Raw genomic sequence first — 16,291 nt, 5'->3', positions numbered from 1 at the left:
AAGGATATGGGATCAGCACAGGAAATGGCATTGAGATAGCTGATCAGGTATGACACTAAATGGTGAATCAAGTTCAAGGTGCAGAAGGGCCAACTCCTTATCCTATATTCCTGGGACTGGAAGGGGAGTTAATTTAAAGATCAGTCAAGATCTTATTGAAAAACAGAGCAGGTTCAGTCGACTCAATGGTCGACTCAGCTTCTATTTTTTATGGTCTTAAACCTTTGGAGGTACAGCAATAGTTCAGTTCATTTTTACAATCATGTGCTGCGTGGTTTCAGCAGATGTGAGAACAAGATATCACTCTGTGTACCTGCTTCCATCACAGAAGAAGAGAGAGCTCAAAAAAATATAAATTAAATACAAACCTGATGGAATATTTCTTCTGTAACACCTGGAGGAGCACTAAAGAAATGTAGCATGTTGTTAGGTTTCTGGATTCGATTTTTGGCAGCTTGCTTCAGGTTTGTGAACCGGTTGTTTCGGTTGGTTGAGTAATCCTTGAAACTACAAGAGCCATCTTCTAACTCAAATGACTGGCCTGGAACTATTACCTTCTGTTTCGACACACTGTGGGGAGGTGGGAAAACACATCTCAGCAACATAGTCACAAACATCAGCTAAAGTTACACGGTCCAAGATCACCGATAGCACAGTTTTCTTACCATACGTTTATATGCTGGTCAAACAGAAAGTTTTCAGTGTTCAGGCATGTTAGGGCTCGGTCTACTGAAAATCCATCGGTCATCTCCACCATGGCAGCCCCAGTTTTGCTTTTTAAGAATTTGACCTACAGAGAGATTTATACAAAAACCTGAGTGGTCAGCATCCCTTTATTTTGGCTGTTGTACGTTGCCTATCCAGTAAGTGCATAGCACGATTAAATATCACCACACTGCTGTGTTGATGCAGTATCGTAAAGGGGAGGACTAGTGCACAGTAATATCCTGGTTTGCTGTATGACCATGCAGCTCAGAGGCTACATTACAGGTAGAACACTGGTATAGTTGATTACAACCAGTTTAAAGTGGGGAGGAAAAACAACTTGGAAGTTGCCAGCAATTTTCACTTCAGGGTGCTGAACATTTAGGCATCAATAAACTTGAGCAAATAAACTTAGTTGCATTGCTCATTTTGGTTTTTAGCATCTTGCTGAGTGCAATTGATTAACACATTTCCCAACTATTCTCCACAATAACTACACTTGAAAAGTACATAGAGTCAGAAAGTCATAGAGATGCACAGCATGGAAACAGACCCTTCGGACCAACCCGTCCATTGTCGACCAGATATCCCAACCCAATCTAGTCCCACCTGCCAGCACCCGGCCCATATCCCTCCAAACCCTTCCTATTCATATACCCATCCAAATGCCTCTTAAATGTTGCAATTGTACCAGCCCCTACCACTTCCTCTGGCAGCTCTTTCCATACATGTACCACCCTCTGCGTGAAAAAGTTGCCCCTTAGGTCTCTTTTATATCTTTTGCCTCTCACCCGAAACCTCTGTCCTCTAGTTCTGGACTCCCCGACCCCAGGGAAAAGACTTTATCTATTTATCCTATCCAAGCCCATCATGATTTTGTAAACCTCTATAAAGGTCACCCCTCAACCTCCGACACTCCAGGAAAAACAGCCTTAGCCTGATCAGCCTCTCCCTATAGCTGAAACCCTCCAACCCTGGCAACATTCTTATAAATCTTTTCTGAACCCTTTCAAGTTTTATAACATCCTTCCGATAGGAAGGAGACCAGAATTGCACACCAATATTCCAACAGTGGCCTAACCAATGTCCCGTACACCTGCAACATGACCTCCCTACTCCTGTACTCAATACTCTGACCAATAAAATAAAGTATACCAAATGCCTTCTTCACTATTCTATTCACCTGTGACTCCACTTTCAAGAGCTATCACTTATTTTCCCTAGTTCACACATGGAATCAATATATATGCTGATTGCATAATTTATGCCGGTCTTCTGCAAACACAAATTGAAACGTCACTGAAATCCAACAGAATTGGCAGCACAACTTCAAAATTTCAAAGCTTCAAAACAACTCAACAGTGAAAGCAGGGTCCACAACAATAATTCATACTCTTTAAAATAAAAAGATCAAGACATACCTTATGCACATTGCCATAAAGACAGAAGATATTGAACACCCTGTCTGGGTTCATCCTCTTACTATCTAGCCCATAAACAATCAGTACGGGACTATCAGCCAGAGGACCATAATCACCATGTGGAGGTGGTGGTGGCGGTGGTGCTGCACCACCATATTGAGCTGTGTATCGTCGTGAAGGTGGACCCCTACGAGGACCTCCCACTGAAGGTGGCAGTGGTGGAGGACCCATTCCCCTGCCTTCATAATGGTGTGGTGGAGCATAGTCATCGTCATCCTCATCATCGTAATAGCCATGGTATGTAGAAGGAGGGTAGCCATGACCTGTTCAAATTAGAATGATAGCATGGTCAGAAGCAAGCAGAAGAAATGCATAAATTTAAAACAAAATCTGACCTGGTCCTCTTTTTTTTAGTACAGTGTTTTGAAACCATGTGATTACTAACATGGGTCAGTGGCAGTATCTGCACCTTAATCAGGTAGTCATGGCTTCAAGCCCCAATCCAGGCACTGATTACACAAGTACTATCACCATGCACATATACAGCACAGAAAAGGAACCTTTGGTCCAACTCATCCATGCTGGCCAGATACCCTAAATTAATCTAGTCCCATTTGCCAGCACTCAGTCCATACCCACTAAACCATTCCTATCCATATACCTACCCAGTTCCTTTTAAAATGTTGTAATTGTACCAGCCTCCATCACTTCCTCTGGCAGTTCATCCACACACGCACCATACTCCATGAAAAATGTTACCCCTTAAGTCCCTTTTAAATCTTTCCCCTCTCACAAAACCTCTGGTTTTGTGCTTCCCCAACCTAGGAAAAAGATCTTGTCTATTCACCCTATCCATGCCCTCATGATTTTATAAACTTCTAAGGTCACACCTCAGGCTCCAATGCTGCAGGGAAAACAGCCTCAAACTATTCAGTCTCTCCCAATAGCTCAAGCCCTCTAACCCTGGAAACATCTTTATAAATCTTTTCTGAACCCTCTCATGTTTCACAATGTCGCTCCTAGAGCAGGGAGACAGAATTGCATGCAATATTCTAAAAGTGGCCTAACCAATGTCCTATACATCCACCACATGACCTCCTAATTCCAATACTAAAATGCACTGACCAAGAAAGGCAAGCCTACCAAATGCCTTCCTATCTACCTGTGACTCCATTTTCAAGGAGCTATGAACCTGCACTCCAAGGTCTCTTTGTTCAGCAACACTCCCATGCACCTTACCATTGCGTGTACAAGTCCTGCCCTGATCTGCCTTTCCAAAATGCAGCACCTCACATTTATCTAAATTAAACTCCATCTGCCAGCCATTGGCCCTTCTGATCCTGATCCCATTGTACTCTGAGGTAACCACCTTTGCTGTCCACTACACCTCCAATGTTGGTGCCATCTGCAAACTAATTATACCACCTATATTCACACCCGAATAATTTATATAAATGACAAAAGGTAGTGAACAGGGCACACACTGGTCACAAGCCTCCAGGCTGAAAAGCAACCATCCACCACCACCCTCTGTGTTCTATTTTCAAGCCAGTTCTCAGTCCAAGTGGTTAGTTCTCATTGTATTCCATATGATCCAACCTTGCTAACCAATCTACCTTTCGAACCCTTTACTGAAATCCATACAGATAATATCCACCACTCTACCCTCATCAATCCTCTTTGTTACTTCTTCAAAAAACTCGAATCAAGTCAGTGAGACACGATATCGCCACGAACAAAGTCATGTTGACAATCTCTAATCAGTCCTTGTCTTCCCAAATATATGTCAATCATGTCCCTCAGGATTCCCTCCAACAACTTGCCCATCACGATGTCAGGCTCATCAGTCTATAGTTCCCTGGCTTTTCCTTAACACTTTTCTTAAATACTGGAACCACATTACCCAACCTCCAGTCTTCTGACACCTCACCTATGGCTATTGATAATACAAATATCTCAGCAAGGGGCCCAGCAATCACTTCCCTAGCTTCCCACAGAGTTCTAGGGTACAACACGCAGAGGGCACTGCGTGTATGGAATATGCTGCCAGGAGAAGTGATGGAGGCTGGCACAATTATAGCATTTAAAAGGCATCTGGATGAGTTTATGAATAGGAATGGTTTAAACGTATATGGGTCAAGTGCTAGAAAACAGGACTAGATTAGGTTAGGCTATCTGGTCAGCATGGATGAGTTGGACCAAAGGGCCTGTTGCCATGTTGTACATCTCTATGACCTGATCAGATCGCAGGCATTTATCCATCTTTATGCATTTTAAGTTGTCCAGCACCACCTCCTCTGTAATATGGACATTTTTCAAGATATCGTTATTTATTTCCCTACATTCTCTATCTTCCAGATCCTTCTCCACAGTAAACACTAATGCAAAATACTTGTTTAATATCTTCCCCATCTCCTGCAGCTCCACACATAGGCAGCCTTGCTGATCTTTAAAGGTGCCATATTCTCTCCCTATTTGCCCTTAATGTATTCATGGAATCCCTTTGGATCCTCCTTAACCCTATTTGCCAAAGCTATTTCATCTCCCCTTCTTGTCTTCCTGATTTCCCTCTTAAGTATACTCCTACTGCCTTTATAGTCTTTTAGGGATTCATTCCGTCTCTCATGTCTACACCTGACATATGCTTCCTTCTTATTCTTGACCAAAACCTCAATGTCTCTAGTCATCCAGCATTCCTTCCACCTGCCAATCTTGCCCTTCTCCCTGACAGGAACACTGTCTCTAGACGCTCATTTTTATTTTTGAAGGCTTCCCATTTTCCAGTTGTCCCTTTATCTGCAAACACCCTGCCCCCAATCAACTTTTGAAAGTTCTTACCTAATGCTGTCAAAATTGGCCTCCCTCCAATTTTGAACTTTAACTTTTAGATTTGGTCTATTCTTTTCTATCACTATTTTAAAACTAATAGAATTATGGTTGCTAGCCCCAAAGTGCTTCCCACTGACAACTCAGTCACTCCCCCTGCCTTATTTCCCCCAATAGTAGGTCAAGTTATACACCTTCTTTAGTAGGTACATCCACAAACTGGAGCAGAAAATTTTCTTGTACACACAAAGTCCCCTCCATCCAAGTCCTTATCACATGCAGTCCCAGTCTATGTTTGAAAGTTAAAATTCCCTATCGTAACCACCCTACTATTCTTATCAGATCCCTATTATTCCTATAGATATCTTACAGATACAAAATTGTTTCTCAATTTCCCACTGACTGTTGGGGGTAGGGGGGGGGGGGGGGGGGGGAGAGAGAAGGTTTAGTAGTACAATCCCAATGAGGTGATCATCCCTTTCAAATACCCTCCCAAAGTACAGCCATAATGTTATCTCTCGTCAAAATTGCCACTCCCTCTCTTCTCTTAACCTGCTTTCTATCCTTCCTATAGCATCTATACCCTGAATTGAGCTGCCTGTCCTGCCCATTCCTGAACCACATCTCTGTAATTTCTATGATATCCCAGTCCCATGCTGAGTTCATCTGCCTGACCTGTTAAGCCTCTTGCATTAAAATTAGCAGAAGTTAGTCATTTGATCCTTCAAGCCTACTTCACTATTCATGATGATTGTGGGCCATCCATTTGTGTTCCAAAGTCCACTTTCCCATCTACCACAACAACCTTAGACTTCCCTGCCTAACAAAAATCTATATATCTGTCTCAAAGATATTCAATGACCCCACGCCCGCCCCGCTCCCCCACCTTCTGAAGTGGAGAGTTTCAATTTCAAAACTCAAGAGAAAAAGAAGTTAGCCTCATCGGTGTCCAAAAAAAGTCGACCCCTAATTTTAAAAACAGCATTTCCAACTTCTGCACTCACTCACAAGAGGAAACATCCACCTGGTCAAGACAATTCATGACTTTATACATTTTAATCAAACCACCCTTCTTCTAAATTCCAGTGAAAACAAGTCTAACCAAAACAAGTCTAACCTGTCCAATCCTTCCTTACAGACAACCCACTAATTTCAGGCAATCTGGTGAACTCCCTCTGAATCAACAACATATTTCCCGAAATAAGGAGAACAAAACTGCACAGTTTCTGAAACGTGGTCTGACCAATGGCTTGTATAATTCAAGCATAAATTCCTTATTTAGTGTTCAATTTCTCTTATAATAAGGAATTGCATTCTATTCACCTTTTAATTTCTTGCTGTAACTGCATACTAAATTTCTGTGACTCATGCACTCGTATACTTGGATCTTTCTGCATCTCAGAATTCTGCAATAATTCTCCGTTTAAGTAATACTCTGCTGTTTAATTCTTCTTGCTAAAGTGAAAAACTTTACATTTCCTCACATTATACCCTATGTGCACATATCTGTCTGCTCAATCTATATACTTGCACCTTTGTCACATCATCTTCACAACATACTTTCCTTGGTGCCATGTGTAAATTTAGCCACCATGTCAACTTGTCCCCTAATCTAAGTCATTGTTGTATATTGTAAAAGGTTGCGAGCCCAGCACTGACTCCTGCCAGACTCCATTTAACACATCTTACCAATCTGAAAAATACCCATTAATGTAAACCTAGTTTTCTGCATGATAATCTTCTATCCATGCTGGTATATTACTCTCTACAGCAGGAGCTCCTACTTTACATAACAGCACCAAGCATGCATTACAGCGATCCAAATAGGAAAATCACAATACAAAAGACTGATATTGCACAAACATTGGACTGTTTTCAGAAGGGGCAGGAAGAGGATATTTGGCCCCAAAATCCCACTCTGCCATTCAACATGATCATGGCTGTTGTTCTGTCTCAATACTGTACTCTTATTCTATCATACATTCCCTGACACCTTTAGCCTCTGGAAGTCTACTTTTCTTAAATATATTTCGTGACTTAGCCTCCACAGAGAATTTCATAGGTTCTCGAAACTTTGTATCATTGTCAAGTGTAGGTGAACTTGCTAACTACATGGCATGAAATCTGGCATACAGACCCACCTGACAACCACTAACTGGGGAAGCTGCAGCAGACACTAATTTAGATACCCATTAACTCTTCGGCGCATACGCAGAAGGAAAAAAAAATACAGTATAGTAGATAATCCACTTTTCAAAAAATATTTATTTCATCCCTTAAAAAGACATCCTGGGATTACCAGGTAGTACTGACAAAAATAGAAGCATAGAAACCCTACAGCGTAGAAGCAGGCAATTCAGCCAAACGAGTCCACACTAACCCTCTAAACAGCATCCCATCCAGATCCACCCCCAATAACCCAGCAGATCACATGGTTAACTTACCCAACTTACGCAGACCTGGACACGAGGCAACTTAGCACGGCCAATCCACCTAACCTGCACATCTTTGGACTGTGGGAGAGAATAGGAGTACCCAGAGGAAACCCACACGAACACTAGGATGAAACCAGACCCAGGTCCCTAACACTGTGAGGCAGCAGTGCCATCCAATGAGCCATCATGCTGCCCAATACTCAAAGTTGGAAACATGAATTGCCAGTACACTCATGGGGACAGTGAAGTCATCTACATTTGTCTTGGTTTGAATTTACAGGCGTAGAGCTAAATTAAAGCACTAAGTGGCTCAGTGGTTAGCACTGCTGGCTCACAGTGCCAGGAACCCGGGTTCAATTCCAACCTCGGACAACTGTCTGTGTGGAGTTGCGACATTCTCCCTGAATATGCATGGGTTTCCTCCAGGTGCTCCGGTTTCCTCCCACAATGCAAAGATGTGCAGGTTAGGTAAATTGGCCTATCTTTTGCATATCACTTTAAATCTACACCTTGTCGTTCTTGTTCCTTTTATGAAATGGGAACAGGTAACCCACATCTACTCTATCCAGCTCATGCATGATTTTGAAAACCTCGACTAAATCCCTCAGCCTTCCACTCTTCAAGGAGAACACTCCCAACTTCTTCCATCTATCTTCAAAAAGTCCTCAACATTGAAATATTCTTCTAAATTGCTTCTGCACTCTCTTCATTGCATTTGTATCTTTTCTATGTGGCGTCCACAACTGTACACAATACTCCAGCTGAGGTCTAAAAAGTGTCTTACACAGTTCAACATCAGCTGCTTGCTCAGTACTTTATGCTCCTATTAATAAAGCCAATGACACAATGTTTTATCAATTGTTCTCTCCACCTGTCCTGGCACCTTCAACGATCTGTGCATATATACACAGCCAGGCTCCTCTGCACCAACACCCTCTTACTTAATATAGTTTGTCAATGTTCATCCTACCTATGTGGCTCACCTCGCACTTCCCTGCATCAAACCTCACCTGCCACCTGTCCACCCACTTCGCCAACCCTTGTCAATGCCCTTTTAGAGTCCTACACTGTCCTCCTCAGAGTTTACAATTCTTACAATTGTGTCATTTGCAAACTTTGAAATTGTCCTCTGCATATCAAAATCCAGATCATAAATATCTATCAGGAAAAGCCGGGGTCCCAATAGTGACCTCAGGGGAAGTCCACTACAAACCCTCCTCTAGCCCAAAAAAAATGCACATTACAATGACTGTTTCCTAGTACTCAGGCAATATTGTATCCGTGTTCCTACAGTCTCATTTATACCATGACCTATAATGCTCCGCACAAGTCTATTGTGTGACAGTGTATCATCTGCTTTCTGCAAATTCATGTATAACATTTCAACAGCATTACCCCATCAAGCCTGTTCATTCTTCAAAAAAAAAGGCAACTAGTTAAATGATTTCCCCATTTCATATCCATGCTGACTCTTGCTAACTAACCTGCCTTTTTCCATCTGAATGCTAACGGTGGCTCAGTGGTTAGCACTGTTGCCTCACAATGCCAGGAATGTGTGTTCAATTCCAGCCTCGGGCAACTATCTGTGTGGAGTCTGCATATTCTCCCCATGTCTGACTGGCTTTCCTCTGGGTGCTCTGGTTTCCTCCCACAATCCAAAAGATGTGCAGATTAGGTGAATTGGCCATGCTAAATTGCCCATAATGTTCAGGGGTGTGTAGGTTAGGTGCATGAGTCAGGGGTAAACATATGATAAGCTGAAGAGCAGGACGAGAAGAGTAGTGATCTCAGGTTTGCTACCGGTGCCACGATGGGCAGCACGGTGGCACAGTGGTTAGCACTGCTGCCTCACAGCGCCAGAGACCCGGGTTCAATTTCTGCCTCAGGCAATTGTCTGTGTGGAGTTTGCACATTCTCCCAGTGACTGCGTGGGTTTCCTCCGGGTGCTCCGGTTTCCTCCCACAATCACAAAGATGTGCAGGTTAGGTGAATTGGCCATGCTAAATTGCCCGTAGTGTTAGGTAAGGGGTAAATGCAGGGGAATGGGTCTCGGTGGGCTGCTCTTCAGGGGGTTGGTGTGGACTTGTTGGGCCAAAGAGCCTGTTTCCACACTAAGTAATCTAATCTAATAAGGTAGGGGAATGGGTCTGGGTGGATTACTCTTCAGAGAGTCGGTGTGGACTTGCTGGGCCAAAAGGCCTGTTTCCACACTGTATTGATTATATGATTCGAAGTCCAAAATGGATCAGTCAGATTTTGATCATCTTTCTTCCAATAATGGCCCTGCAATTTCTTCCATTATGCATCAAGTATCCACACACTCAAGGCCTGCTTTGTGATGAGATAGTATTTTTCACCTCCAACACCACACCCATAAAATTGAAACTGGCCCACTGTACAGCATCAGCGATTTCCTGCAGATGTTTTGCCAAAGCATCAGATCAGATAATACCCAGGGAACAAAAACGGAAAATAACAGAAATTGATTTTTAAATTCTATTTGGACACACAAATAATCTGGAAAATACAATTGTGGAATTTCAGATTGCGAAGAGAAACTGGAATTTTATAATGCACAGGTTTAAAAGATTTTAAGTGGAACCAAGCTATTCATATAAAACTTGATAAGGATTTATACAAGACTCCATCCATGAGATTAGCAAGTCCAGTCACCCTTGGCTACTACAAATTAGCACATCATTCTTCACTCATAAACCCACTTGCTGGGTTGGGCAAGAAATAATTCAAGAACTTTACATACTGTGATCTTATTCAATGCAAACAGATTTATTCCTTTCCCCAGTGAAGGACGGAAAACATTGAAATGACAGTCTAAAAATTAAGGCTTCGTCTCTGAAACTAAAGCCAAACATGGGATATATGCACATTTTGAATTTAAGTAGAGAAGGAGACACAGAATGAACATACTACAAGTGGAGACAGTGCTGATATTTTTCATGCAGTCTTACTCACCAAAGTTAGACGGAGCATCGCCAAGCAAGGCAGGCAATCTAGAGCGCTTGTTTGAAGGCTCTGGAATAGAAATGGAATAAATCTAATAACAAATCACATATAGCATGAATAAACTATTAACAATTGTTACACACAAGGTCTCACTTTCAGAACTACATTAAGTAGCATTGCCCAAGCATGTAATACTAAACAGAGTTATCAGAAGTCAATTTTAAAAAAATTGAATCAAAAAGACCATAGTTTGCACAAAGGAAAACAAAACTAATACATAAATGAGTCTACTTACAGCAGTGCTAGGGCACAAGGTCCAAGTGAACATTATCTTACCACTTTTATGCCTCAACAGCAACAAATGGCAGTTTGAAAGATGGTTCTCCATCAAACATACGGTTGCAAGCAGATTCGACACAGGCTTGAAACTTCAATCCTGCATCATACATTTTACAGTAAATGAACACCATAGAGGTACAAGATTACAATTAGAAAGAATTCTCTACACATCATATTTCTTTATTTGCACTTTAAAAGCTTACAGCACACAGATGAAGTTACAGAAGGAATGAATTTTTAACACTGAAAGACTGCAGGTCAGAGTCTGTGAGAAGTGACTTAAGAAAAGCTGTTCTTCTATGTTTGAGCCCTCAAGGATTCCCAATTGTTGTAGGTTCATTTGAAAACATGTGTATTCATTTTTCGTACTGATGTCCACTGTACACGAAGTGAGAAGGGTCTACATATTTCCTCTTAAACTAACTAGTGAAGATAGCTTATGCAAATGCAAGTATTCCTACACAGTAGGTAGAAGATACTGGTCCCAGGCAGAAAGTGTAACAGAATTGGAAACTTGATCCACATTCATGCATCTGTGTTGCTAGTTGACTAAATTTTGTATCGTACATCATAAATGGGTCCAACAGTTTTCACTTTACAAATGTTTAAGCTTGGTCAGTGACCATATCTGAAATAAACCCAAATTCAAGTTCAGCCAAACCAAAACTGCAAAGTCAGTGCTTTAGGAAACTTTGAAATGGGTGAGCTGATTCTAAAGGGTTAATGACCTGTCTGTACACCATTAACTTAGCTGGGAAAGCACCAAATGGTCTGAAATGTGAACTTCAATATCTTTTGGGAGCAGGAAGAAAATCAGTCAGGACTTTTGCTCACAGTTTTCTTCCCTATAACCTTTTGTTGAAATGAAGATAAGCTAGGCAAGGACAAAATGAGGCTCAGCTACAATATCCAAAATGAGTAGCCTGCTGGCATTCATGGTGGCCTTGAATCTTGCAAGTAAATAGCAACTTGGCAAGATACAGTGATTATACCACAGGCTGATACAGAAATGAAAAACAGAAAAGCAGAAAGATAAACATTATATCCAAGCACTTCCCTCCTAGTCTTTTTAAACCACAAGCAAAAAGGGATTTGGCTCATGTTTTTACCTCCTCCCCCATTCCAACCTCTCACCCTCAACGCACAGCCCTCCACTCCCCCTGCTCCAACCCCAACCTCACCATCAAACCAGTAGACAAGGGGAGTGCAGTGGTAGTTTGGGGCACTGACCACTACACTGCTGAAGCGAGGTACCAACTCAAAGACATCTCCTTCTACTGCACCGTTGACCATGACCTCACCCCCTCCCATCACCAAACCATACACAACCTCATCACCTCAGGGGAACTCCCACCCACAGCTTCCAACCTCAGTTTGGGAACCCCGTACTGCCTGATTCTCCCTCTGACACAATATCCACAAGCCTTACTACCCTGGCCAATCCATCACCTCAGCTTACTCCTGCCCCATCGGATTCATCTCCACCTACCTCGATAGTGTCCTGTCCATCCTGGTCCAGGATCTCCCCACATATATTCAGGACACCACCCAAGGCTTCCGTTTCCCCGGCCCCCAATGCCTCATCTTCACCATGGACGTCCAGTCCCTCTACACCTCCATCCACCATGACCAGGACCTCCAACCCTCAGTTTCTTCTTCTCGATGTCACCCCCAGTACCCATCCACTGACACTCATTCATTTAACTGAGCTGGTCCTCGCCCTCAAAAATTTCTCCTTTGAATCCTCCCATTTCCTCCAGACAAATGGGGTAGCCATGGGCACCAGCTATGCCTGTCTCTTTGTCGGCTTTGTAGAACAGTCTATCTTCCAGAATTACACCGGCACCACTCTCCACCTTTTCCTCCGCTACCCTGATGACTGCATCGGCACCATCTCGTGTTCCCATGAGGAGGTTGAACAGTTCATCAACTTCACCAACTCATCCGCCCCAACCTTTAATTCACCTGGACCATCTCTAACACCTCTCCCCCTTCGTGGACCTCTCCACCTCCAATGGTGACCAACTCAACACTAACATTTTCTACAAACCCGACTCCCACACCTACCTGGATTACACCTCCTCCCACCCTGCCTCCTGCAAAAATGCTATCCCCTATTCCCAATTCCTCCACCTCATCTGCTCCCAGGAGGACCAGTTCCATTCGAGAACACACCAGATGGTCTCCTTCTTTAAGGGCCTCCCCTCCCATACAGTTGAAGATGCCCTCTAACGCATCTCATCCACATCCTGCACCACCACCCTCGAACCCCATCCCTCCCACCTGGTCCTCACCTTCCACCCCACCAACCTCCGTATACATCGCATTATCAGCCGACATACCCGCCACCTACAAACAGACCCCAACACCAGAGATGTATTTCTCTCCCCACCCCTAACCGCCCTCCACGACTACCTGATCAGGTCCACGCCCCTAACAGCCCACCCTTCCCTCCCTTGTCAATCTTCCTTCCCTCCACCCTCCTCTCCGACCTATCACCTTTATCCCCACCTTCATCCACCTATTACACTCTCAGCTACTTTCTCCCCAGTCCCACCACCCCTCCCATTTATCTCTCCATCCCAGAGGCTCCCAGCCTCATTCCTGATGAATGAGAGAAACGTCGATTCTCCTGCTCCTCAGATGTTGCCTGATTTGCTGTGTTTTTCCAGCACTACTCTAATCTTGACTCATGTTATTACAGAAGAGACATTTCCCCCACATTCCAAATACCTTATTTAAATAGTAGGGAAAATGTCGAAGGAACAAATTAATCATATTAACAGACTAACAGTCCCATGAGGGAATGTTCTTAAAATTGGTTTAGTATTTCTACAGATTGGTCTTTACTGTTTTATTCCTCAACCTCTCAGTATACTCATGATGGCATCAAGTTTACTTAGTAAGCACATGTTCTCCGCGACATGACGGTGCTCAGCAATACAACATATACATAACTGTCAAAAGAGTTCTATAATCGAGGCCCACTTGTCCTGAACTGTGACTGAACCATGGAATTCAGCTCACCCATTTCATGACCATTGCTTACATTGGTCTTTGTAGTATAAAGCATTTAGCATTGCTATAAATTAATACTTTAAATTGAAGCTTCTCATCTTGTACTCAAATCAATTCACGAGAAACACCAAATTAAAGGGAAACCGATCTGAACCACTCTCACATACAGTATAAATGATTTTCCTTTTACTTTGGAATTTCTCGCAAATTGTCCTGATTCATTCAAGCTAGAAAGCTTTTCACAACATGTCTTGTCAACAATACTCAAGTTCTGTAAGCAACTTTTTAAAATAACTCAAAGTATTTTTAACAACTCAAATCAAAAATTTCAGGGTAAAATTTGTAATTACAAATGGTTGGTTAAGAGTTGGTCACTTGCTGACAATTTCAGAATTAGGCCAAATATACTTCTTTTGCACAGTAACATTTGGGAATTTAGTGAAAAGGAATTCTGATTAGTTGATACATTACATGTACAGATTCCTGATGTGATTTCATGCAAGATTCTTCTCCTCAGTTTGGTCTGGCAATGAACTTGAAAACTACATGATCCCTAAATGCCCTGAGAATTAATCACAGGGAGATCAAGGTCTTGTTTATTTGTATAATAACATCTAAATATGTGCAGAAAGTGAAAAATCTAGGATTGAGGGGAAAAGGTTCACCACTGCATATATCTGACTGTGGTATATATGAATCAAGATGTTTGAATTTATATAAGCCAAGGAAGCTTCTGGTTTAGTGAATATCTCGCAAAGCATTTAGGACTCAAGATCACAGCCACCGTTCGAGGTATGTATAGACAGACAGAACTGCAATGTAAAACCCACGAGCAACACCATGAAACAGAAATGTATTTATTTCTATGGGACCTTGTCACCTTGTTTCTCTTATGCAACGTTATCTTGAGATGCATAATATGCAAACAGATGAAAGTTCTCTTAAGCTGCAGTACATTTGGTTTGCTGAAATTGTGATTAAATAGGAAGATGAAAGTCTTTATAAAATGCACTGCGTTTCTAAACAGTATAGATTTGGAAAGGTTAATTTTGAGGCAGCCTTACATCAGCCATGTAAAAAAAGTCACCATTATTCTTTATAAAGATGAAGCTACTCAAAATGAAAATTATATTCCTTATTTCTTCCTGCAAAACAAAATCTCTCACCAATTGTGACTAAAATCAAATTTGTCTTTCACTCTGCTACTCCCCAGCCTCCCAATGTCCTGAGGCTGGCTTACAGGGGATCACCAAGTTTGCTCAGTTAAGTCAAATATGACTATGACAGCAACTCTGTCCCACTGGCATCAAGGACCACCCTACTGCCCTGCCCCGGAACTCTTCCTTAGAATGAAAGTGTCAACAAAGTATCAAGATGAATCCCAGGCCTATCTTCATCATATATTTATGACAAATCCTAACAAGCCAATTTAGATAAACACTGTTCCCAGTCTCTTCCAGCAATAGATGTATTGTGTCAGTACTGACAAGGATATGAAAAACCTTAAGCAGGTCAATGCCTGATCTGGGAACAAGTCACATGTTGGCATCAGTGGTGTTATCTGGTTTTCCCTAACCTGCTCACACCCCCACTTCCCCACCAAAATGGTGCTTTACCACTTTATGCTTCTCTGCACATGCCCATCTCTCCATGCCTATTTCTTTCACAATGCCTCCCATTGTCCCATCATTATCTGACATCTGGTATTAACCTATTCACCGACTTAAGTATTTTGCATATCAATTTTTTTTTCTGTATATCAGACTATGGTCTTGCCCTGCTCTGTCTCCTTTCTAAACGTTAGTCTGACAGAGAGTGAAAGGTTGAAAAATGAAAGCTGCTTGCTTCCTATACAGATGCATCCTGTTTAAAGGTTTTTAAGATGGTTTTGCAGCATTATTTTACACACTTTTCAAATAACACATACTGGTGCGTATACATCAAGAATAATACCCAGCAAAATACTAAGCAGCTGTTGTAATAATGGAAGATTTTTTGTTTAATGCACCTTGCTTTCAAAAGGGCACTTATTTGGACTTTCAAACTTTAGTTTTCATGACGTTGCATAAATAGAACAACATGCTGCCCCATGTGTCATACAGAAGGATTACAAAAAAATTAAATCCAGAGAGGAAAAAAGTCATGGTCTTATATACATGCTGGTTCTTCAGTTTTTTTTTAAATGTTTAATTGCCCTCAAGCTCTCATGTACTCTTAGCACTGACTGCATCGGCTCACAGTTGATATCAATGACTTCTCCTGCAGAGGTGACTGGCTCTGGCTGTAGAATGGTCTGCCCAGTGAAAGGACTGGTATCCTTCAGAGATTCTGTATGGTTGGAGCATTTAGTGGAAGATAGAATGCTGACTTTCAGTGCACATCAGGTAGAGCAAGAATGTGACATTTTGTTTTGAAGTTAATGAGTAGAAAAGGCTTGGTAGATGAATGATTTCAGTGTCTTCACCTTGTTAGAGGTTGGTGAACAAGATTATAATGAAAAGCAGGACATATTTGAGGTGAAATTATTCAGGTATTTCATGGTCTCAACAGCTTGACGAGCTTCCTCATTCATTGTGTTTTCTT

General features: G+C 42.1%; 1 protein-coding gene across 2 annotated transcripts in view; it reads right to left on the bottom strand.

Annotated features, from left to right (window-relative positions):
• Positions 1-16,291, bottom strand: part of LOC122542865 (heterogeneous nuclear ribonucleoprotein L-like) — a 47,610-nt gene that overhangs the window by 14,402 nt on the left and 16,917 nt on the right. For both annotated transcript variants that reach the window (XM_087983908.1, XM_043680966.2), the window contains exons 7-10: positions 10,361-10,420; positions 2,127-2,449; positions 666-790; positions 369-570 (exon numbers count right to left, since the gene is read on the bottom strand). In XM_087983908.1, coding sequence (XP_087840034.1) covers positions 369-570; positions 666-790; positions 2,127-2,449; positions 10,361-10,420 — 710 coding nt within the window. The remainder of the gene's footprint in view (positions 1-368; positions 571-665; positions 791-2,126; positions 2,450-10,360; positions 10,421-16,291) is intronic.

Source organism: Chiloscyllium plagiosum, unplaced genomic scaffold (assembly GCF_037043375.1).
Source record: "Chiloscyllium plagiosum isolate Xiang-an unplaced genomic scaffold, Cpla_swu_hap1 HiC_scaffold_47, whole genome shotgun sequence".
Lineage (NCBI taxonomy): Eukaryota > Metazoa > Chordata > Chondrichthyes > Orectolobiformes > Hemiscylliidae > Chiloscyllium > Chiloscyllium plagiosum.
This window is presented reverse-complemented; position numbering and strand designations above follow the sequence as displayed.